General features: G+C 40.4%; 1 protein-coding gene across 1 annotated transcript in view; it reads right to left on the reverse strand.

Moving 5' to 3' along the window:
• The window catches only part of PRIM2 (DNA primase subunit 2), a 76,848-nt gene that overhangs the window by 2,890 nt on the left and 48,387 nt on the right, over positions 1–25,571 (reverse strand). Inside the window, exons 10-13 of the mRNA XM_075268385.1 lie at positions 24,963–25,148; positions 11,663–11,789; positions 6,683–6,765; positions 411–479 (exon numbers count right to left, since the gene is read on the reverse strand). Coding sequence (XP_075124486.1) covers positions 411–479; positions 6,683–6,765; positions 11,663–11,789; positions 24,963–25,148 — 465 coding nt within the window. The remainder of the gene's footprint in view (positions 1–410; positions 480–6,682; positions 6,766–11,662; positions 11,790–24,962; positions 25,149–25,571) is intronic.

Consider the following 25,571-nt stretch of genomic DNA (forward strand, 5'->3'; position numbering starts at 1 on the left):
GCTGCATAGACATGAAAACTAGAATTTCATAGCAAATCCTCAAGAGTATACAATGGTAAGGAGTGCAAAGTCTTACTGCTGTCCATGTAATTCAGAGGTCCTGGATAGATAACATCCTTGTGTGCAGTATTTTTTAGCCAATCATGACCAACCCGCTAAGGAATTGGCTAAAAAAAAAATTGTATAAGTCAACATGGGTCAACTGACTGCATACACTGGATGCCAAAAATTATTTGGGAAAATGATTCACCTTAAACAGAAAACAGTGCAAAGAGAATTGTATTATATAGCTGAGAAATCTCCTATAGAAAATGTTAATGTATTATGAAAATATAAGGGGCAAAACAAATCTCTTTTCTACTTCAGCATTATCTATAAAAATTATAAACTGTCGTATAGAAGATTCTTACATTGTGTGTTAACTCAAAATACTTCTGGCATGCCAGCTGGAAATGCATACCCTTTACCAGGTCCAATACCTATATAAAAAAAAAAAAAAAAAAAAAAAAAAAAAAATTAAACATTAACAAAAGCAGTAACAAAAGTAAACAATAATTTCCACATAATACAATATTTTTTTTCATTTTGTATAGTTTTACTCCCATTTAGTAAGAACAGAGGAGCAGTACTCCACTTAGGATAGCATCACTATGTATAACCACTGATCACTTAGGGGAGGCTGTGTCATGTATTTCATTCAAAAGAATTTCTTTAGGATATTTAAACATTTTCCTGGGGGATGGGAGTAGGCCGTCATATTGGAAAAATGTATTTCCTTCCTGTATCAAGAGTACTAAACTAGGGTGTGCGAGCCATATTTCCCAAGCACGGCAGAAATTAAGCCAGGAGGAAGCAAACAGATAAAACAAACAAGGGTTAACTCCAGTGATAGCGCCATAACACTAGTGCTATTCAAGAGCGGACTAATTAATAAATCATCGCTCTCTTACCTGACGCCAGTGCTAGTGTTCAGACGTTCTCAGTGGAGTTAACCATAGCATATGTTACCTCTGCCCGCTTCCTCCCAACCCAATCTCTTTTAGAGTTACCACCTCCTTCCTATCCATAGCCCCTGCATATGGTATGGGGAAGCAGGTATGGGACCTGGGGTTTATTTATCAATATGGCTGTTCTGACAAGTGGCTAGGAGTCTAGACCCCCTTCTTTCTTTACACAGGGCTGCTGCTGCATCTTGCACCTCTTCATTCCTCGCAGAGCATTGCTACATCCACTTAATTTCTTACACACGTAAGAAATAAAATGGATAAAATTGCCTTGCGTAAGGCATGAAGATGTGCAATTCATCACATGGGGCCCAGCCTCATTGAAGGTTCAAATGGCTGAAATGCTGACATATTCTACACTTTGTATTACAGCTATATGGCTTTCAATTAAGGGTCAAAAACTTTTCACTTTTGTATGGAACACTAAGTACCTAATTTTTGAGCTTCTTCTATTTTTTTCCATTCTTAAATTGGCACACTGTTTAATATATATATATATATATATATATATATATATATATATATATATATATATATATATTAGCCTCTACATCATTCTTTAATCTCAGCCTATGCTACACTACACAGGTAGAACAATTGCAGGTGTGCCTCTTCAAATACTAACACATTTATGCCATGGCCTACCACTCCAGCAAACTTTAGTTTTGCCAAGTGGCACTGCATAAAGTGTTATTGAGCCAATTTCCTCAACCAGTGCATTAATGCTCAATTAAACCGAACACTGCATAAAATGGATGGCTTTAAAACAGAGTACAGCAGTAATAACATGGTGCTAAATAATGGTCTTAACTACAGATGCGGTTTCATCACCTTTAAGTCTAAAATATTTATTAACAGAGTGGAACACAACACGGCAATGTAATCAGATTGTACAATGTTACAGTTAACCGAACGCAGCCCTACCAAGTACCTCAGTGTGAAAGTTCCCTTTTCAACATCTGTTAAGATGACAGCCTGTTAAAAATACAATTTGCTTCTTAATTTTGACTTTATGTAATCTCTTCAGGGTTGAATGCTCTCCAATTCTTATCAACAAAATGCAATGCTGGTTGACCTTTATAGTGGATAGACAACATCCCTTGCTAAGTCCCATACAACAATCAACAGAAGTCCTTTGCCAGCTTATCAAATCCAGGAAATTGCTGCTATGAAGAGATAACCTCTACTAGAGTACACAATTGAAGAAAGGTGACATCTTACCCCTCCTTTCTAGAGTCATGCTTTCCCATGTCAGACACAGCAACTGAGTCAGCCTCAAATCCCCGCTGCCTACATTATTAGATGCTGTCTTACATTTATTGAGGGTTGAAGAAATAAATTACATTTACTGAATGGATTATATCAGTAGATATGGCTAGAAGTACTAACTATTTGGTTTTCCTGTTCCTGCCAAACAGATTATGTACCTTCCTTACATTTTATTTCCTAGTTTGAGCATTATGCTTAAATCACCTTCTAAAGAAGCAACACACTCTCAAAAATGGCAACATATCCTCAGCTATGACAGGCATGAAACCTGCAGAGGGTGCAACTATCATTTCTAGGACAGTGTATAAATGGGAAATGAACACACTGTTAGTTACTACAGTATGGTGGCTCAGTGGTTACCAGTGCTGCAAAACTGGGATATGGAGACTTAAAGAGGACCTTTTATGTCCTCATGAATATGCGGTTTTATATACCGCTAGAAAGTCAACAGTGCGCTGAATCCTTAGAGCTCAGCGTCATTGTTGGGCGGTAAGGAACTTCCTCTCTGACAGTATAAGGCTATATTAGAGTACTGTCAGTGGGGGGAAGGGGATGGCGCATTTATCACAGCCCAGCGATGACGCTAGACTGTCAGGAAGACCTTATGACAGTGGGGAGAGATCAGTGCTGAAAGTAACGCACCAATATCTCCAGCCCCGGGCACATAACAGGAAAGCAGACATCGCACTGTTGGCTTTCTAGTGGTATGTAAAACTGCATATGCATGAGGACATGAAAGGTCCTCTTTAAATTCAACCAAAGGGCACCCACCTGCATAGCATCGATAAATATTAGTGTTGTGCGAATAGTATTCGAATCCTAGTTTCAAATACCTCACTCCTATAGGAATGCAGTCGGCTTTGCCCTAGGCCTAGAAGTTTGAAGCCTGTGCTGGAAGAAGACGTGTGAAGAGGACGTTCCTGAAGATTGAGGCGGCGCTGGAGAGTTCTCTTGCAGCATTGGGGACGCCCCCAGTGCTGTTTGAGCACTGGGGACTGCCCCCAGTGCTATGAGAGAATTCATTTGCATACCGACGAAAACCGGGATTTATACCAAATGGCGGGGCGGAGAAGACATCTAAAGGTAGGAGGAGAATAGCCTTTCTTAAGGCTATTCCTACGTGTTAGTGAGAAAAAAAATTAAGTTAAATGATAGGATCCCTTTAAATTTATTCAACTACAAAATGAGAATAAATAAAGGCCCCCCCGTAGCAAGCTTCTATTAGTTTAGCTTCTGACAAAAGAACAAAAAACTATAGCAACATTTTGTCACATTGTATTGGATCTTAAGCCCTGCCCTTTTTTTAAAGTCACGAGTCAGAAAGTGCCTTAGTTATTTAACGTGGTGTAAGACATGTATGGCAGTTGTTGGTGCAAGCTATGCCAGAATTCTGGCTCATTTTCAATTGTAAATCTACCCCTTTATCTAGAAAAAGATTAAATCCTTACTAGTAGATTTTAGCTGAAAAGACAGCCTAACATATTTTCTGGATTACATTTCAGAGAGTCAAAATATACCATTGTTTCAGTTTAGATTTTCAGGATCATATAAAACACAGACTATAACATGAGATGATACACATACTAAAAGGACAAGAGATTGGAACAGTGAGAAACATGTTAGTGACTGCCAGGCTGATTTCAGATCATGGAAAAACACATACTCCAAGCCCAGATGGTCTACCCTGCGGCAGGCTGTATAAAACTGTAGTCAGATGTGAAGATTTTGTTTCTTTCACTTGATGCTATTCTATCATCGTCATCCAGAAGAGCAATACCTCCTGGTGACTATAAACACTTGTATGCCCAGTAACCAAAGGACTGAGCAATTTGCTAATGATTTCTCAACTGGTATGAACTTGAACTACTGCAACACACACAAATGACTACATTATGATAATGATACTGAAGTGTTTACATGCAGTTAGAAGAGATGAAAGCATCACATAAAGACAACGTAATGATTCGTACTACAAGCAGACGCAGAACATTAGGACATGTGCACACGACTGGAGTGGTACAAGCTGCTGCACATTACAAGATACAAAACCAAAGCGCAGGGAATGCATTATACATTGCAAATGCCAAGAGATTTACACAGGGTGAATCAAACACTTATTTTCTATTAAAATATGTTCTCCAGTCTATAGTGATTAAATGGAGAACCACAAATCTCATCCATGGGAAAAGTGACATAGTTGCTGTGTCAGCCACTTAATCTACAAAGGAAGTCAGAAGTATATACACCACTTCACAGTCTTATCAGTGGCAGAAGCCATGGACAAGCATTGCAGTGTGTTTTACAAGTGATGGCTCTTCAATTCCAACTAGTGGAGTAAAACTAAGCAAAAAATAAAATAAAAATTCTATAAAATAAATGTATATATATATTATGTGTTTGTATATACACATACGCATGCTCACACGGTGTTGTTTTTGAATGTAATAACATACAGGTTCCATACTGTATCCTGCAACACTTTTGACCACAACAACTGCAGCTGGGAGTGTAGAGCTTGCACACTTGTAGTTTTCTGGTTTTTTAGCTAGTCTCATAATTGCGCAACTGGAATAAGGGCAGACCAAGGAAATGTTGCAATCTAGAGGAGACACTCCTGAGTAAACCCTTGCTACTAAAAAATGCCAGTTGGAATCCCTGCCCTGAGAGACAACACATGTGACTGTTAGTGATCCTCGTGTCACTACTAGTGACCAAGTGTCGCATGAAATGACTCCACAGATCATCCTACCAGCAGTTGGGGCAGTAAGCTAGCGCTCACGACGAGGCCTTCATACTTAACCCAGCTGTTGTCACATCTCATAGAGAACCTGGATTCAACACTAAACAAAGTGGTTCCAATGTGTAGGACTTCGTCTGTAATGGGGTTATCATGAAAAACCGGTGGTTGGCTGCCATCATGTCATGAATAGAGATGAGCGAGTACTATTCGAAACGGCCGTTTCGAATGGCACACACCCATAGGAATGAATGGAAGCGGCCAACATGCAGACTTTGTCAGTGGCCAGCTGCTTAACCCGCTGCGTGTTGGCTACGTCCATCCATTCCTATGGGTGCGTGCTATTCGAAACTGGAGTTTCGAATAGTACTCGCTCATCTCTAGTCATGAACTATTAAAATATCAAAATTATTTATCCAGTACAGTGAATGCTGTACAACCTCCCCTCCCCCTCCTACAATGCCAGAATTACAATTATTTTGCTCACTTTGTCTGTCCCCCAAAAACAAGTTATAAAAAAGTTGTATATTCCCCAAAAAAGTATCAATAAGAACTACAATTCACTTCTAAAAATACCAAGATGAGAAAAATAGCTCTGCAATTACATAAAAAATAATATAGTGAAAGGGATTCTACCACTAAAACACATTTTTTTCTAGTTAACACGTCGGAATAGCCTTTAGAAAGGCTATTCGTCTCCTACCTTTGGAAGTGCTCTCCGCCGCGCCGTTCGTTCAAAATACCGGTTTGTACCGGTATGCTAATTAGTTCTCTCGCAGCGATGGGGGCGTCCCCCATCGCAGGAGCAGCGATGGGGGCGTCCCCATTGCAGCTCGAAAACCGACCGCAGCGCCGCCTCTATGGTCTTGGGTATCCTCCCCTTTCTTCTTCAGCGTCCTGTCGGAGGCCTGCGCAGTGCGCTCTGTTCGGCGAAGATTGCCGAACATACTGCGCATGCGTGAAATTGCGGTCCCAGCCATAGTGCGGGCACTGCAATTTTGCGCATGCGCAATACGTTCGGCAATCTTCGCCGAACAGAGCGTACTGCGCAGGCGTCCGACAGGACGCTGAAGAAGGAAGGGGAGGATACCCAGGACCATAAAGGCAGCGCTGCGGTTGGTTTTCGAGCTGCAATGGGGACGCCCCCATCGCTGCTCCTGCGATGGGGGACGCCCCCATCGCTGCGAGAAAACTAATTAGCATACCGGTACAAACCGGTATTTTGACCGAACGGCGCGGCGGAGAGCACTTCCAAAGGTAGGAGACGAATAGCCTTTCTAAAGGCTATTCCGACGTGTTAACTAGAAAAAAAATGTGTTTTAGTGGTAGAATCCCTTTAAGGGTTTTGAAATATGGCTACATAGAGCAAAATTAAAAGTTCTTAAAAAGTAAACATTTTTAAAAAAAAAACAGGCAAACAAAAACCATTGAATCACTGCAATTATAATTAACTTTACCTTTTTAGGCCAGCACCATTTCATAGTTTCACCATCACCATTAAAATAGGTAAGTAGACAGAAAAAATAAAGTTATGACTCTTGAAAAGGTGTGGATAAAAAGAAAAAAAAAAAACTGGTGACAGTGGCATGGTGTTGAAAAAGAAATGCCTGTAAGGACACTATTAATGGGTGTAGAACATATTTTCATAGAAAAAACTATGACTTTTACACACCTGATTTATTCCCACTGAGGAAACCTTATACGACTGCAACTTCTGCTTCAGCAACTCCGGATCACTGTGCCTAAAAGGACAACCTAATACAAGATTGCAATTAAAAAAAAAAAAAAAATTGTTTACCCAAGTATGACACTGTAAACATTGTCGATGCTTCCTAAACTGACTAAATTACTATTAATTGCCTAGAAACCCCGTAATGATAACAGGAAAGTTTATTCTTCATGCTTGTGACTGTTACATTGTTTTCTTTCCACAATAAGTCTTGTGTGATTATTAGAGCATTGCAGATTAAAGATATCCAGGGAACATTATAGAAGTAGTAAGACAACATTCGCTTCCTATAAAGAAGACTCATTAAATCAGCGCATGTAAGCAAAAAAAAAAAGCCATGTTGGACCGCTTACATTTTCACAGAATTTAAAAGGGTTTTCAGTAGAGATGAGCGAACACTAAAATGTTCGAGGTTCGAAATTCGATTCGAACAGCCGCTCACTGTTCGAGTGTTCGAATGGGTTTCGAACCCCATTATAGTCTATGGGGAACATAAACTCGTTAAGGGGGAAACCCAAATTCGTGTCTGGAGGGTCACCAAGTCCACTATGACACCCCAGGAAATGATACCAACACCCTGGAATGACACTGGGACAGCAGGGGAAGCATGTCTGGGGGCATAAAAGTCACTTTATTTCATGGAAATCCCTGTCAGTTTGCGATTTTCGCAAGCTAACTTTTCCCCATAGAAATGCATTGGCCAGTGCTGATTGGCCAGAGTACGGAACTCGACCAATCAGCGCTGGCTCTGCTGGAGGAGGCGGAGTCTAAGATAGCTCCACACCAGTCTCCATTCAGGTCCGACCTTAGACTCCGCCTCCTCCGGCAGAGCCAGCGCTGATTGGCCGAAGGCTGGCCAATGCATTCCTATGCGAATGCAGACTTAGCAGTGCTGAGTCAGTTTTGCTCAACTACACATCTGATGCACACTCGGCACTGCTACATCAGATGTAGCAATCTGATGTAGCAGAGCCGAGGGTGCACTAGAACCCCTGTGCAAACTCAGTTCACGCTAATAGAATGCATTGGCCAGCGCTGATTGGCCAATGCATTCTATTAGCCCGATGAAGTAGAGCTGAATGTGTGTGCTAAGCACACACATTCAGCACTGCTTCATCAAGCCAATACAATGCATTAGCCAGTGCTGATTGGCCAGAGTACGGAATTCGGCCAATCAGCGCTGGCTCTGCTGGAGGAGGCGGAGTCTAAGGTCGGACCTGAATGGAGACTGGTGTGGAGCGATCTTAGACTCCGCCTCCTCCAGCAGAGCCAGCGCTGATTGGCCGAATTCCGTACTCTGGCCAATCAGCACTGGCTAATGCATTGTATTGGCGTGATGAAGCAGTGCTGAATGTGTGTGCTTAGCACACACATTCAGCTCTACTTCATCGGGCTAATAGAATGCATTGGCCAGCGCTGATTGGCCGAATTCCGTACTCTGGCCAATCAGTGCTGGCCAATGCATTCTATTAGCTTGATGAAGCAGAGTGTGCACAAGGGTTCAAGCGCACCCTCGGCTCTGATGTAGCAGAGCCGAGGCTGCACAAGGGTTCAAGCGCACCCTCGGCTCTGATGTAGGAGAGCCGAGGGTGCACTTGAACCCTTGTGCAGCCTCGGCTCTGCTACATCAGAGCCGAGGGTGCGCTTGAACCCTTGTGCACACTCTGCTTCATCAAGCTAATAGAATGCATTGGCCAGCGCTGATTGGCCAATGTATTCTATTAGCCTGATGAAGTAGAGCTGAATGTGTGTGCTAAGCACACACATTCAGCTCTACTTCATCGGGCTAATAGAATGCATTGGCCAGCGCTGATTGGCCAGAGTACGGAACTCGACCAATCAGCGCTGGCTCTGCTGGAGGAGGCGGAGTCTAAGATCGCTCCACACCAGTCTCCATTCAGGTCCGACCTTAGACTCCGCCTCCTCCAGCAGAGCCAGCGCTGATTGGCCGAATTCCGTACTCTGGCCAATCAGCACTGGCTAATGCATTGTATTGGCGTGATGAAGCAGTGCTGAATGTGTGTGCTTAGCACACACATTCAGCTCTACTTCATCGGGCTAATAGAATGCATTGGCCAATCAGCGCTGGCCAATGCATTCTATTAGCGTGAACTGAGTTTGCACAGGGGTTCTAGTGCACCCTCGGCTCTGCTACATCAGATTGCTACATCTGATGTAGCAGTGCCGAGTGTGCATCAGATGTGTAGTTGAGCAAAACTGACTCAGCACTGCTAAGTCTCTGCATTCGCATAGGAATGCATTGGCCAGCCTTCGGCCAATCAGCGCTGGCTCTGCCGGAGGAGGCGGAGTCTAAGGTCGGACCTGAATGGAGACTGGTGTGGAGCGATCTTAGACTCCGCCTCCTCCAGCAGAGCCAGCGCTGATTGGTCGAGTTCCGTACTCTGGCCAATCAGCGCTGGCCAATGCATTCTATTAGCCCGATGAAGTAGAGCTGAATGTGTGTGCTTAGCACACACATTCAGCTCTACTTCATCAGGCTAATAGAATACATTGGCCAATCAGCGCTGGCCAATGCATTCTATTAGCTTGATGAAGCAGAGTGTGCACAAGGGTTCAAGCGCACCCTCGGCTCTGATGTAGCAGAGCTGAGGGTGCACAAGGGTTCAAGTGCACCCTCGGCTCTCCTACATCAGAGCCGAGGGTGCGCTTGAACCCTTGTGCAGCCTCGGCTCTGCTACATCAGAGCCGAGGGTGCGCTTGAACCCTTGTGCACACTCTGCTTCATCAAGCTAATAGAATGCATTGGCCAGCACTGATTGGCCAGAGTACGGAATTCGGCCAATCAGCGCTGGCCAATGCATCCCTATGGGAAAAAGTTTATCTCACAAAAATCACAATTACACACCCGATAGAGCCCCAAAAAGTTATTTTTAATAACATTCCCCCCTAAATAAAGGTTATCCCTAGCTATCCCTGCCTGTACAGCTATCCCTGTCTCATAGTCACAAAGTTCACATTCTCATATGACCCGGATTTGAAATCCACTATTCGTCTAAAATGGAGGTCACCTGATTTCGGCAGCCAATGACTTTTTCCAATTTTTTTCAATGCCCCCAGTGTCGTAGTTCCTGTCCCACCTCCCCTGCGCTGTTATTGGTGCAAAAAAGGCGCCAGGGAAGGTGGGAGGGGAATCGAATTTTGGCGCACTTTACCACGTGGTGTTCGATTCGATTCGAACATGGCGAACACCCTGATATCCGATCGAACATGTGTTCGATAGAACACTGTTCGCTCATCTCTAGTTTTCAGTGCTAACTAGGATAACGTCATCAATATCAGATCGGTGGGAGTTCAAAACCCATCAGCTGTTCTTAGCTGTCCATACACAAAGCATAAAGTAGAAATCAGACTGCTCAATTCTTTGTGTAGTGACTGGGACGAATCACTACGGCCACAGTTCAAGTGAGGAGCTCAGCTGCAGTAACTCACATGGCCCCTACACAGAGAACAGATCAGTTTTCTGTGGATCAATAGCTGACTAGTGGGGGGGGGGGGGTGCTGGGTGTCAAAGCCAGCCGATCTGTGGCCTGATCTTAAAGATAGGCAATCAATATGGTTAACCCAGAAAACACCTTTAGGAACCATAACCAAGTATTCCATTTAAGAACCATCTAGGATAATTTCCCATAGATATGTTCACTGCAGTACCCCAAAGTTTCAGTACGGGTTCCAGGCCATTTTACAATTTTCAATTTAAAGGAAGTCTGTCACCAGAACCCAGCATAACAACCAAGATAGACTGGTTAGAGTGACCTGAATCAAACGTTGTCCTTCCCATGTGAAAAAGAGATGCTGCTGTTTTTTATCAATATGCAATTTGGCTCTTTGGGGTAGAAAGGATGTTGCCATTGCTCAAAGAGGTAAGCAGCAACACCCTTGTTGCTCGAAAGAGCTCACTTGCAAACTGATAAAAAAAAAAATAATAATAATAATAGGTTGTGGTTACAGACTCCCTTTGAAATAACAGTAATAAGTATTTATTTCTCTTATGCTAGGTTCACACCTGCGTTCATCTGTCCGTTCTGTGGTTTCCGGCTTCTGCATGCCAGAAGTCGGAAAGCTCAGACCAGGTCCGGCCCTGAGCGGCGGTGAGCGTTTTATGCCCTCCGCCGCGAAACCGGATTTTTAAATCTGGACACAGAGTACTGCATGTCCGACTCTGTGTCCGGATTATAAAACCCGGTTTCGCGGCGGAGAGCGCAAAACGCTCACTGCCGCTCACGGCCGGACATCTTTCTCACCCATTCAAATGAATGGGTGAGAAAGACTCCTGCAGGTTTCCGTCTCCTGCCTCTGTTTTAGGCAGGAAACGGAAACCTGAACTACGGAGTGGACAACGCTGATGTGAACGAGCCCTAACAGTCTCTGTGCACACTGCATCAAAGGCCTATATTTACCATCTATGCCAAGAGAAACTCCGAATGTTCTTTTGGCCTCTGTCGTATATGTCAACATAACGTTTGAGCAATAAAGAAAAATTCAGACTGTACATACAAATATTACAAACTTTAACCTTATACACACCATGAATCATTCTTTTAGTTTTTAACCATGTGAACCCGTCTCCTATGTTTATCACTGTTAGGGAGTTCAGTACTTAGGGTTATCTTTTGGGGTTTTTGACGACATCATATCACCTTTTACAGTACACTTTTCTGCTCCCCTGCAGCATGCGCTTACATTGCACTAATATTGATGATTTGTGCCACAACTGTAGGGCGGCGTATTTATATATTTCATATTAAAAGTTCCAGGTTATATAAATTTCTGACTTTATACTCTATGAGCTGTTTTGATGCACTTGTGCCTTTATCCAATCTTATCTAACTACTATGGTAAAACATTTCTAAATATAACCTGTAAATTATAAATTAATAGAGTTCCGACATATAATAAACTTACCATGATAGTCGCCTTGACTTGGTGGGTTTGATAAAATAATTTTCATACAACTGTACGGTGTATAATCTGTTCTCTTTCCCTCCTTACCATAGTTATGGCGAATGGAATATGAATAAGTTTTGTCAAACTGAAAACAAAATGGCATTTGTTAGAACATGAAGTGCTGTAAAGAGGTAAAGAAGACATTAGGAAAAAAACCATAAAACATACTTCTGAATAATGGAACATTGCGCTACAATATATGTGAAATAAATAAACTATGTAATATGTATAATAAACTACAGTATTTAATTGTATATTACACAAAACTAGAGAAATCTGAAGGTTAAAATGATGAGCACTTTCTATATCATACATTTTCATTCATGTCAGATTTTCTGCAGAGACTTCCGATTCTTTCCCATTTATCTAGATGGGGCCTGCAAAAATCCTTGCATATGGTGCAATTCTATCTAGATGTATAGAATAAATTTTCAGTTGCAGAAATTTCTACAACAAATCTGCTCCTTTTAGTGGAAATAGCAGAACATTATTCTTTCCACTTGACACTTGGTTCTGATAATAACGGCTATACTATATTTCTCCTCTTACTAATGGTAGAAATGGAGAAGGGGGTGCTCTATAGAAAGCATGAAGTCATTGTTTATATACTCATCTTCCAAAGTGCTTCAGGATAGTCTGTCCCTGAATTGCAGTATAAGGGTGGTTTCCGACTAATGCTTTTTTTTTTTTTTTTGTACCTGCTAGTCTTTTTTGGAAAAAAAAAATAAAAATAGCACACGGAACCATTACAGAAAATGGACACAGATGACTCACCAACTGGAAATGGATCAAGATTCAGGTGTACAATAGGTCTGTTGTTTATGATTTGTAATACTGATCATTCATGTAACGCCATCCATAGGCTAGATTCACAATGCAGATTTACATTCCATTCTTTTGTTCAATCGGAAGATGAAAACAGACTGTAAAACTGAATGGCTGATAGACTGAACTTTCTATTTATCAGTCACTGACCGCAGTGTTAAGAAAACAGACAGAGGGTTCCTTCTGTCAGCTTTCAGTTTCTTAGTCTGAAGAAAAACCGCAACATGCTGCTATTTTCCTTCTAAAAAAACTTGAATGCTGAGGTAAGGGACCTCCTGTCTCTCTTCTTAACACTTCGGTCAATCATCTTGCATTCTGTTGGTCTTATCTGATGGATCAAAAGAACATAACGTAAAACTGCAGCATTAGGATGAGTGATACGTACTCTTCACTGCTTACCAAGCACAGTGTCCTACATTTATATAGCATCTGTACTTGGTATTGCAACTCAATACATTCACTTGACTTGGATTGAGCTGCGATCAGGCCATGTGGCCAACGAACATTAAGTCACATGGCTTGTGAAGAAGAAGTGGTACTCAGGTAGCACCGCTGTTATGCCAAATAGCTAATAAATGCGGGTCTCAAGTGTTGGACTTTCAGTAATCTTCAATTGATCGTAGGCTAAGTCATCAATTAATAAGTACCAGAAAATCCCTTTATTAGTTATAGAGAACAAAAAAAAAAACAAAAAAAAAACTGGGCATATATAAGATAGGTACTCCTAAAGAGACGTTCCTTATTTAAGGGGTGAGACCCTGAGGCAAGCATTGGCGAGATAAAAGGGACTAAAGTCTGTTAACCATAATTTGTCTGATATTAGAGACATAGAGCAATGAGTGGCCTGGGGAACTTTGTTATATTGGAGAGATAACACAGTGTAGTAAAAGACAAGCCCTACAAAGAATAAATATCCTAAATGAAACCAGTATTGGCATGTAACCAAGGCACCAGCTGAATATGATGCTGCTCACAATAACCTTTCTGTAATTCAGCTATGATGTAAATGGAAGGATAGTGGAGATTAATTCAAGGGCTGAGTGGCTGCATCTATGCCCACTCCAGCTAACAGCACAAACACACTGTTGCTATTATAGGACGATGGTCGGCCTTCTAATCACATATCTATTATGTAACCATATTTTCTGCCAAATTCCATTTACATCTGAAAACGCCTCATTAGCTGTTGATACTGGCATTGGCCTATACAAGCTGTCATTAACTAAGTGACAACTAGGCCTTAGATGCACAAGGCAGCTGCAGAATTATATACGGTATAACTATCCTTAGCATATACGGTACAGCTTCTTGTACATCTAAATCTATATGGCAAGCTTCCAAGTGCTAACACTAGGGTATCATGAGTAGCTGAAAAAGGCTTATAAAAGGGACATGAGGTTTATTTAAAAAAAAAAAAAAAAAACACAGCAAAACAGGAATTCGTAAGTAATACATTTATGTTGACTAATCTGCAGTCATATTGAGTACACAGTGAAAAAAACATCACTTGACACATCATCTGTCTTATTATGGGCACTGTGACCCAGTCAATATGCCTCTTAACATAGAAGTATCATGCTCCTCAGCTAGTATCTAGTTTGCCAAGAACAGGATTCCATTCCAGCGGAATGCTGGAAATTCAACTCATGTGTAAACTCAGAAACATTAGACAAGACTCCTTTTGACTCCTAAACAGCAGCGATTACGCCATAATCTTTTCATACACCAGAAAACAATATCATGTGATTCTCCATAAAATGGAACAAACACTAATGACAAAGGATCAACAAGGAGAATAACAAAACAAAACTAGTATTTATATATTATGCTTACAAATATATGACTTCAATATATTACTTGTTATGACAATGAATTAATGTGAATAGCAGATAGATAATATATAAACATGTGAATCAATAACCTTATGCTACTTTTAAATCGGTTTCTTTAATTTTCCTTAACCCAGTTTACTATTTGTAAATTGATATCTTGTAAACCATCACTGGTCCCAAGCTCCATACAGATTCTCACGCAGCAGATTTTGATAAATCCACTACTGGTTACTGTGAATTGCACAGAGCTTCTGTTGCACATAGGGTTAAGCAGAGAGGAAATTATCCAGAAAATGCTGTGATATGTAAAGTGTTTCAAAGCCATGAGCACCATCTGCAAATTGATGGATACTGATCAAAAACTTTCATTCTGCATTATTTATTCCTAAATGGAAGGGCTGTCATTTCCAACTGTTTACAGTGCAGAAAACAAACCGAGTCTAGGACAGCTGCTTTTTTTTTTTTCTATAAAAATTCCCTCGTCACAACTTGGGGGGGGGGGGGGGGGGAAACCCCGAAAAGATTTCAGTGTTTCCATCACAGCGAATCACTGTATCACAAAATGGTGATGACATATTTTGTTTATCCTTTCCCAGCTATCATGCTTGCGAGATGTGAAATTGATAAAACCTTAATGTCTTTTTAAATCACAAGCGCACAACAGAATACCCCTTAAAATCTGACATAAAAGCATTATTTTTCCTGCTCAATCACAATATAATGCCTTTAAATTACCATCAGCCTTTGTAGTTGCATGTTAAGCAGAGCAGGGAGAGAAACATTTCGGCGTTTCTTATTTACAGGAAATTAATCTCCATATTAAGTGAGTGGCTAGCCGACTGGTGATCTTGGAGGTAAAGTTGTCACCCATAAAATGTCTGGCTATGCCTTTGAGCAGTCAACCTTTACCACAGATCTTACTTGTTACTGCCATAGACTAGAATTATTCAGTAATCTAATGAGATGTGCTGTACAAATAATTATCCCCAGAACAGAACAGCCGTACTCTGCAGAAACAGATGGGATACTACCATACTTATGAATATATAATTTACAGCCAGCAAAGGCATTGAATAAACAGCAGGAGAATAAACCCATCCATATTAAGATGCTGGTATAGTAGGAAAAAAACAGTCAGTCAATCTTTTACACACTACCTCTTTCTATTTATTGGGAAAGTGCAACACATGCTTCTGAAATTTCTACACAAAAATGAATGAATGAAGGTGATGAAACAGCCTGAATGTTTTAAAGGGCTTGTCCACAATAATGTTTTAATTTTTTTTTGTGAAGCCAGGGAAGGTAGGGGAAAAACAAACAAATAACATTCACCTGTCCCTGGTGTCCCATTGTCTACCAGCATGGTCTGATGCTGCTGCTCCGGTGTCTTGTTCTGGCACTCGTGACAATGAGGCCAATCATTGGCTTCAGGAAAGAACATGAGATGTCACTATATGAGGTGCCCTGTGTCCTCTTCCTAGGCCAGTGAGGCTGTCAATTGGCCTCAGTGCTCACGTGTGGCAGGGACTTCTGCCAGGAGAAAGACATTTGAGAAGCAAAACTGGATTGTGCTGGGAGACACCGGAGCATTGGGGACAGGTATTTTTCTTCCCAACAGTGATGACGCTGAGCAGTGAGGAATGTCGCCCCTGCCCTGACAGTATTCATCCATAGACTAGTACTGGGGGGGGCATTCCTCACCGCGTCATCGCTGGGTGGTAAGGAACGCCCCATCTGACAGTAAAGAGCTACACACAGTATTATCAGGAGGGGTGTTCCTAGTTAGACTGTCAGGAATGCACTTCTGACACTGAAAAGCTATTGGTAACGGCACAGATAGCTCTCCCCCCAGGGCACATAGCGGGAAAGCCGATAGCACACTGAATTCAGCATACTGTCGGCTTTCTAGCGGTATATAAAACCGCATGTGCCTGTGGACATGAAAGGTCCTCTTTAAAGGGGCTCTATCATTGGGAAAAGTCATTTTCAACTAATCATATCCTTGCATAGCCTATGGAAAGGCTATTCCAAACCTACCTTTAGTATGTAGATTGCCTCAGTGGTTTCTGAATAAGTCCGTTTTTATTAATATGCTAATTAGACTGGTGCACTATGCATCGTGCACCTCCTTTGCTATTGTTTCCTATGCACAGGCTGCTGCTGATGACTCAGCTTCCTGTTTGGACACACACATAGGAGATAATAGGAGAGAGACAGTACTGCTGGGAACTTCCTGTGCTGGCTGGAAGCTCATTAGCATATGAATAAAAACAGACTTATTCAGAAATAAGATACCCTTTCTAAAGGCTATGCAAGGATGTGATTAGTTAGTAATGAAAAGTGAGCTCAGTCAATGGCTGGCTATGACAGGTCATTATTGTAGCCAATGACTAGCTAAGTGGGCTACCATAAGGGACCCAGGCTCTTTCAGCAAAAATAAGAAAAGTTCTATTAGGTTTGTGACTACGCATCATTGGAATGAGCCACTGAGCTGTGATCTAATAAGTACTAGACCTTATGTTTGGCACTGATGAAAAAAGATATATACATTCTTATATACAATCTCTTAAAGGCAAATACCAAAAGTCTACATATAACAGTTATTCAAATTTCATTTATCCAGTGGTCCTTTGATACACCACTATAAAAACACCAAAATACTATTATTATTATTATTATTAGACCTTATTCACACATCAGTCTTTTCCATCACAGGCTATTAGCTAAAGAGAGAAGTTGGGAGGCTTGGCGAGTATGACTTCTTCATATTCCTTTTTTTTTTCTTTTTTTTTCTTTTACAGCATTGAAAGCCAGATTAGGGAAAAAAAAAAAAAAAAGAAAAAAAAAGAAAAGAAAGACTACAGCTTAAGCTTATTAATAGCCCATAACTCTGCATCTATCATAAAGGCAAATGTTATGAAATATAATAAAATATTGTAATTGTATGATTTTAATGTAAACCAAGACTACAACAAGGAAAAATGAGCAGCTTATAGAGGTAATATAAATATTCATAATGTCCTATTCGCTAGCTACCTCAGCCTTTTATCCATAGATCGCTTTTTAACCCCTTAGCGACCCATGACATACTATTACTTCATGGGCGCTAGGTACTTTGTGCACCATTAAATAATTCTACGTCATGGAGTGCTCGCCCGCTCACTAGCTGAGCAGCCGGAATCGGAAGCGGGTGATAGCTGTTACAGTCTAAATTTCACCTCCATATTATTTTTATTCTTATGAAATGCTTAAAGGGTTAACAAACATACAAACATTAGGGAATGCTGTTTTGAATTATTTGAAGGGTGCAGTTTTGAAAATGGGGTGATTTATGGGGGTTTGTATTATATAGGCCTTTATAATTCCTTTCACAACTGAAGTGGTCCCTAAAAAATTAATTTGGGGAATTTTCTTGTAAATCTGGAAAATCGCTGTTACACTTGTAACATCCAAAATAAATTAAAAGACAATCAAAAGATTATGCCAATATAAAGCAGAGATATGGGAGATAATATTTATTCAAGTATTTGGGTGGTATGACTATCTGCCTGAAAAGCAGAGAATTTCACATTTTGAAAATTGCTAATTTTTTTAAATTTCCATCAAATTTCCTATATATTTTTTTTATAAGTAAATACAAAAATATTGATTAGTGTTTACCACTAACATGAAGCATAATGTGTTATGAGAAAACAATCTCAAAATCACTTGTGTAAGTTAAAGCGCCGCAAAGTTATTGCCATTTAAAGTGACACGTCAGTTTTGAAAAAAGAGGCCTGGTCCTTAACGCACTTTTGGGCTGTGTCTCTGAGGGGTTAACTCCACCACGGTTAGTTCTGATTTCCAGGCTGCCAGGTATCAGTCACTGCACTGAATTCAGCGTAACATTATCTATCTGTGACCTTTGACAGAACTATAGCTTCATAGCGGCTGAAATGGTTGCTGTAGCTGAGCTACTTCCTGAGCTCCGCTATGAGAAGGAGAGGGGGCCAGGAGCATAAATCAGCACATGGCGATAGAACAAGTACTCAGCCGAGCGACTGTATATTTCGGAGAAAACCACTTCCTATGAATTTCTAAAAAGCCATTCATTTATCTGCGAAAATAACTACCAAAATAATTAATATAAAAAGTTGTGCTTCAGATAATTGAGGAGAGTGTCAACATTTACATAGCTTGCTTAACCTTGGGGTACAGCGATAAATGTAGTTATTTAGGGTCTCGGAAAGGATATGCTTTACAGTGAAATACGCTGAGGTATAATTAGCTGTAATCGACATTCACATTAGCCGTGCGGAATAATTAAAAGTACATCACTCAATGAAATCTACATAACTATGTCCTGGAGATATTCTCATTAGTAATACTTTATCTACTACTCTACCAATAGGGACCGGAGTTTACAAGGTCAAACGCCAAATTAGGCAAACAGAAAATTGTAATTGCAGGAAAGTTAAACAGAAGAGATTTAGAAATGCCGCCAAGGTTGTCTGAAACAGACTTGATGGGTGTAAGTACCCTGCATGATCTCAAACTAGAAGAGTAAAGCTCACCTTGGTTTATACAGATAACACAGGACTATGGCATTGTAAAAGTATTGGGAAAAGAATGACTATCAGCCTTTTCTGTCCATTTCAGGCTATGCTCACAATGCTGTTAACCTTTCCGTCAGACCTGATCCATCAGAGGATCAAAACAACGTAAAAATGCTTTCCTTTTTATTGTGTGGGAATGGGCAACTTTCTGTTTGCAATCAATCATAAAGGGCTTCAATGTTAAAATCAAAATGGACGGTCCTTTCCCACAGGCAAGACCATTTCTGTTTTTAAAGGGGAAAAAAAATTCAGAATGAAGTGAATGTGAGATTGAATAGGAGTTTTAGGTACAACTATGTGTTTTAGTGCATTTTCAAAAAAATTATTTGTGTTTGTCGCAAAGTTACATGAAGGTGGATGTGGCTGTTGATGACCTATTGAGATACATGTAATCTTCAGGTTGCCTACTTTCAAAAAAATATATAGGGTTTAGGGATGCACCTGCTATACATGGTGTGCAAAATTTCCGGAGACCCCTGCCAGTGTAAGGGTTAAAGTCGACATATTCTTCCACCCGTAACTTTTTTTTAGATTCCTGTGTACAGGGATGCATAGGGCGCTTTTTTATGGAACCAGATGTATAGCCCTGATCTTCAACTTCTCCAGTTAGGGCATGTTAGGAGCTTTGGGCTAACAGCCACAGGCTTTCCGTAAAGCTGCTATGATCGCCATCCTGATAGTGGAACTTTTGACTTTACGTGATTCTAATGCTGGTGTCAAGTTTTAACTTAGTAAAGCAACCAAGTGATATGCCTAGAAAGGAGAAACTTAAAGTAATTGATATTCTGGTAACACAGAAACACATCTGCTTTTAGATAGTAAATGGCAGAAATGCCTGCAAATATTTATACAAGCTCACAGCAAAATAACAATTCAATCTTTATGTGACAAGTCAAATTTTAAGCTGGAAACCTTAACTAGGTGTAATCAATAAAGTGATGCAAGACTGACAAATACTGTAAACTTTAGTTCAGAATCATACTGCCCATACAGATTAGATAGCTGGTGAACATTTGGCCAACAGGTGCCTTGAGCAATCCCTAGTACATTATGCACGCTCAGCCCCGCCATGCATCCATGTGTCCTCAATGGGGAGACAAGCTACAATGGTTTATCTTGCCAAGAACAAAATGGCTTATTCTTATCTCGTCAACACTTTCATCGACAGAGAGTTAAGAAGGTCCCAATACACATTAGACAGCTGACCAGTCACGCTAAAACCTGCAGATTGAGCTGGCACTCCTCAGTCCATGTGATATCCAGCACTATGGATTGGTCAGAAGACAAACATCTGCAATCAGCTTTTTCACAAAGTTATGTAATTTTCCTCACAATTTTCCAGCTCTCTGCTTGCCGTCACTCACTGTTTACTCCCAGTGTATAAAAATCAGTCCATGGTCATGTGATATACAGTCCATGGTCATGTGACGAGCACACAGATGCACAGCTCATTACCAGGCAGAGACCTGATTACTGTGCTGTGACTGTAACAAAATGTGCACATCACATGACTATGAGCCATACATCACATGACCAGGGACTGAGGTTTATCCGCTGGGAGTAAAAAACAAATGACAGCGAGCAGAGAGCTAGGAAATCATGTAGAAAGTATATTGGAACACGGTTTAACCTTTCATTATATGATCAGTAATATTTATTTGCAAAAACTGGAGTATTCTTTTAACCTTTTAGTGATTTGCCTGTTTTAGACCTTAATAACCAAACTATTTTTGATTAACTTTTCCATCATCATATACAAAGACCTATAGGGTTTTTTTTTTATTTTATTTTTTTGTCAATGTAACTGTATGAGGGCTTGACAGCTTAGAATGACAGGCTTGCTTTAAAGGGGCTCTATCATTGGGAAGTCATTTTTAAACTAGTCACATCCTTGCATAGCTTTTAGAAAGGCTATTCCACACTTACCTTTAGTATGTAAATTGCATCAATGGTTTTTGAATAAGTCCATTTTTATTCATATGCTAATTAGACTGGATACACGATGCATCGTGCACCCTCTTTGCTATTGTTTCCTATGGGAGTATACAGCATAGGCTGCTGCTGATGATGACTCAGCTTCCTGTTTGCACACACACATAGGAGATAACACCATAGACGAGTGCTGCTGGGAACTTCCTGTGCTGGCTGGAAGCTCATTAGCATATGAAAATGGACTTATTCAGGCCCCTGAGGCAATTTACATACTAAAGGTAGGTGTGAAATAGCCTTTCTAAAGCCTATGCAAGGATGTGATTAGCTAAAAACGACTTTTCCCAATGATAGAGCCCCTTTAAGGGGGTTTAAAGGATTTTAGACAAAAAAATCCCCCCAAAACAAATCACTGAAACTTTAGAGGTATTATACAATAAGCATCTCATGAAACTTTAAATCCTATCCCTGTTTCTACTTTTACTCAATGCCACAAAATAAAGTAAAAAAAAAAACATGTAGATTAAATATAAATACAAAATAATGTGAATTCCCCATTGATCAATACTGCACAAATGAATATAAGGGCATCCAATATACCAGACAAGAGAAGGCTATTGGATTTCCATTTAAAAACAATTCTAGTGTATAGTACACCACAGTTAAAGTGGAGAAGAAAATGACTAACAGAGTCTTTGCGTTGCTCAAAAATTCAATAACCAATCACATAATACAGGAGGTAAAGCAGCAGTGAAAGTTTTTCAAAAATGACTAACATGCAGATCTGCAATTATATCCAGTAGCAGTACTTACAGGGAATCTGTCAGCAGGAAAATGGATATCAAAGTAATGACAGCACCTTGTAGGGTGGCTTCTACACTTTCCAAAAAGGTCCGTCTAAGGGTGCATTCACACTGAGTAAACGCTAGCTTATTCTGAACGTAAAACACGTTCAGAATAAGCGGCGTCTAAAGCAGCTCCATTCATTTCTATGGGAGCGGGGATACGAGCGCTCCCCATAGAAATGAATGGGCTGCTTCTTTCACTCCGTGCAGTCCCATTGAAGTGAATGGGGAGTGCCGGCGTATACGGCAAGCTCTGCTCATGCCGGAGCGTACACGCCGGCACTCCCCATTCACTTCAATGGGACTGCACGGAGTGAAAGAAGCAGCCCATTCATTTCTATGGGGAGCGCTCGTATCCCCGCTCCCATAGAAATGAATGGAGCTGCTTTAGACGCCGCTTATTCTGAACGTGTTTTACGTTCAGAATAAGCTAGCGTTTACTCAGTGTGAATGCACCCTTAGTCTAAATTGCAACTAATCTTTCATGAAAACCTGTTTTTTATTCTTATGCAACTTAGTTGAAAAGAGCTTTAGGGGCGTTTATTCTGGCAGAGCTTTGCTCTCCACTGTAGATAACTGGACCTAACTGTAGGCAAAGTGTGACAGTGGCAGATGTCACTCAAACAATTACAAGGCATAGCTAGAAAATAGTTGGAGGGGAGATTATGTAGAGCAGAGACTGACTCCCTTTAAAAAACTGGTAGTGCCACAGAACCTCTATGCACAAAGGCTAGGGTTACACTGTAGAGTTTAGTCTACAGTCTATAAGAGTTGTGTTACAACCACTGAATTAGCAAAACTTCAATATTTTTCTATGGGAAATAAGAGTGTGATCGACCTCCTATTCTTTATTAAAGTTGCAAGGTCACCTATGGCATTTGTCTCCTAGAGAAACAATGAGAATGTGTTGTGGTCACCTTGTAATATTGAGTCTAGCCCACAGTGTGAATGGTTATACAGATGAAGCATCCCTCACAATAGAAGAAACAATTCCCTTTTCTAAATACCAAATAATTCCATCACAAAACACCAACGTAAGAAATTTAACTTAAAAAAAAATAATTCTGGTATTTACTGTGGTTTACGATGGCCAAATTTGTACATAAGAGCGAAAAAAATATTCTCTGAAATCTGAATCCACAACACCTTAGTCAGGCTTAAATCATATGTCTTAATTAGGCCAGGGGAGGTGAAATACAAACAAAAACACACTCACCTGTTCAGTATGTTTGTGTTCTTGCAGTGCGGTCCATTCCTGTTACTTGGCTGTCTTCTTGCAGTGGAATTACTTGCCGGTTGTGACATCCTGTGTCACTTCCCCGGAAGCCGCTCATTGGCCTCAGTGGTCATGTGACTGCTGAGGACACTCAACCGTCTCAGGAAGGGACACGGGATGTCACAAGTTGTGATGTCCCGTGTCCTTCAGTGAGGCCACTGATTGGACAAGACCACGCTGGGCAGCACTGAAGTGCCAGGAACAGGAGTGTAGGAATTTTTTTTTTTTCACCTCCCCCAGCCTAATTTAAAAATTTTTTCAAATTTTAGCCTGGACAACCCCTTTAACAAATCCCTCTGGCCCACAATAATACACTAGATTCAGAATAATTCTACTATGTCGGCTCTTCCCTTCTATTTTATACAAACCTATCAAAACTCTATTAGCATTCTCCACAAGAAATCCATAATTCTCCATCTGTTTCATGAGATTGATTTTATATTACAGTCTTCTTGGACTGTTGCATGCAGTCATTAAATTAGTGAATACTGCTTCAGCTCAATATTACTATGTCACACACTATCTGGAAAGTCCATATTTCACTGCTGAAAAAACAAAACTGGTACGCAGCAGGAAAAACCATCATGCAGCCGAAGGGTAGCTATCTCTTTCAACTAGCTGCTAAACAACATACATGTATACTATCTACTCATGTCTCTACATCTCTAATACAGAACCCCCAGAAATAAATTCCTCTTAGTAGGTAATTCATGATGGTCATTGTCTTTTGAACACCCCTCATACATAAAAACCACACTGTTTGAGAGTGCACATTCCACTACTCCAAGTATTTTCTGTATTTTTTTGCTGTAATGTAATTTTAACAAGAATACATAGTAAAATGACGTGTGCAGGAATGTAGCAATCATGGTCAATCCCTGATGCCAGAGGGAATCCTGTCACAAAAAAGGGCAACAGTATTATAAATGGCACGTGATGGGGAAAGGGGGAGGGCTGTGCCAGGTTTTGCATTGGGGTCCAGCCAGTTACATGCTGCGATTGAACATATTTTTCTCTAACTGCTGCAAATATACCAAAAGAGTGGCAGAAGTCGTAATTCAAGCACCAACTGGTGCAATTCAGCCTTGACTGGCGCAAGGTGCGCCTGAAGTATCGAGAGGCTCTGACTGGATAAATTAGGCACACGCCCATGTTAGAATGGAGGTGTACGCTTGTCAGGAACTCATGCAGAATTCCTGAATGACTCAGGTCACTCATGTCAGAGCCTCTCGATAATACAGGTATATCTTCATAAATTACACAAGCGCCTCGATATTAATAATAATTCGAATAAATGCAATTTCAGCAATGGACTCATTTTAAACCTATATGGGCACAGCCCAGTTTAGGCATTAAAGCTTAGCCATTTTTCCTACCCATTTCTGCATTGCAAAATTCTTAACTTTATTTTTCTATGAATGTTGTTTTGAACATTATGTCATAGTTTTTTCTTTTTTCTTAAAAACAATAAGTTAGAACAGAACCTAACAGTTCTGTTCTGAGAAGTTACTCCACTTTCTATTTTGCTACCCCATAACTGGAGTGAGACTGACAATTTTAGCAGTGAATGATAGGAGCAGAGTTATATAAGGTTTTCTCTGACAATTTCCTAAATCTACATAAACAACTCATTAGTGACATACAGTGTAAAAAAACCAAACAAACCCTGTGTCTATACAAAAACATTTCATTGGCCATAGCTCATGTATCTGACAATGTATCGAAAATGTTTGCTTTGCACTTTTCCTGCTGTAGCACGTTTGGATTTTTTTTATATACATGCATGTATTCTCTCTAATAAGGATAGCAATTTTGTTGCACTTACACAAAACCAGAAAGATGTGATTTTGTATAAAAAAAAAAATTAAAGAAATTAAAAAAAAAAAAAATTAAGAAATATACGGTACATTCAATGTAATAGTTTAACAAATCTAAAAGTTTAAAGGTGATGGATACCTTTTCAGAGTCAACCTTTCCCTTGGTAAATTCCAGCTTCCAGAACTGCAGAGCCTGTTCTAGCGTCAAACCAATGCCTTTAAGGAACAGGCCATACTGCATGCGTCCACCATGACGAAGGTGATGGTGCTCTCTCAAAGACTTATGCAGCTGGCGCATGCAAAGAGGAAATGATTTTGAAGCAAGCTGAAAGAAATTGAGATAATGAGTAGGATCCAAAACTATCCACAGTTCTAGAATTGCACTTTTTTTTTTTTTTTTTAATAAAATAATAAAATGGATATAATATAAGGTCATCTAGGGACACAAAAAAAATTACACTACAAAGTGGATAACATCGATGACTAAATCAGCAGTATACTGGGGTACCTTAAAACATAACTTTTAATATTCACCAATAAAACATACCATCAAAGACCATATTAGGCCAAACTATACAACCAATTACCAAACCAGTCCCTAATCTGGAATACAGATAAATATAACAATCTCCCAATGTCTAAGATTGGATCTTACCAAAATGCAGGGTTGGACTTGGTTTGGGATACTCTACCACTCACTACTGAGAGATACCAACAGGATCGAAAGCACATCTTTCAACCAGGTAAG

Source organism: Leptodactylus fuscus, chromosome 3 (assembly GCF_031893055.1).
Source record: "Leptodactylus fuscus isolate aLepFus1 chromosome 3, aLepFus1.hap2, whole genome shotgun sequence".
Taxonomy (NCBI): domain Eukaryota; kingdom Metazoa; phylum Chordata; class Amphibia; order Anura; family Leptodactylidae; genus Leptodactylus; species Leptodactylus fuscus.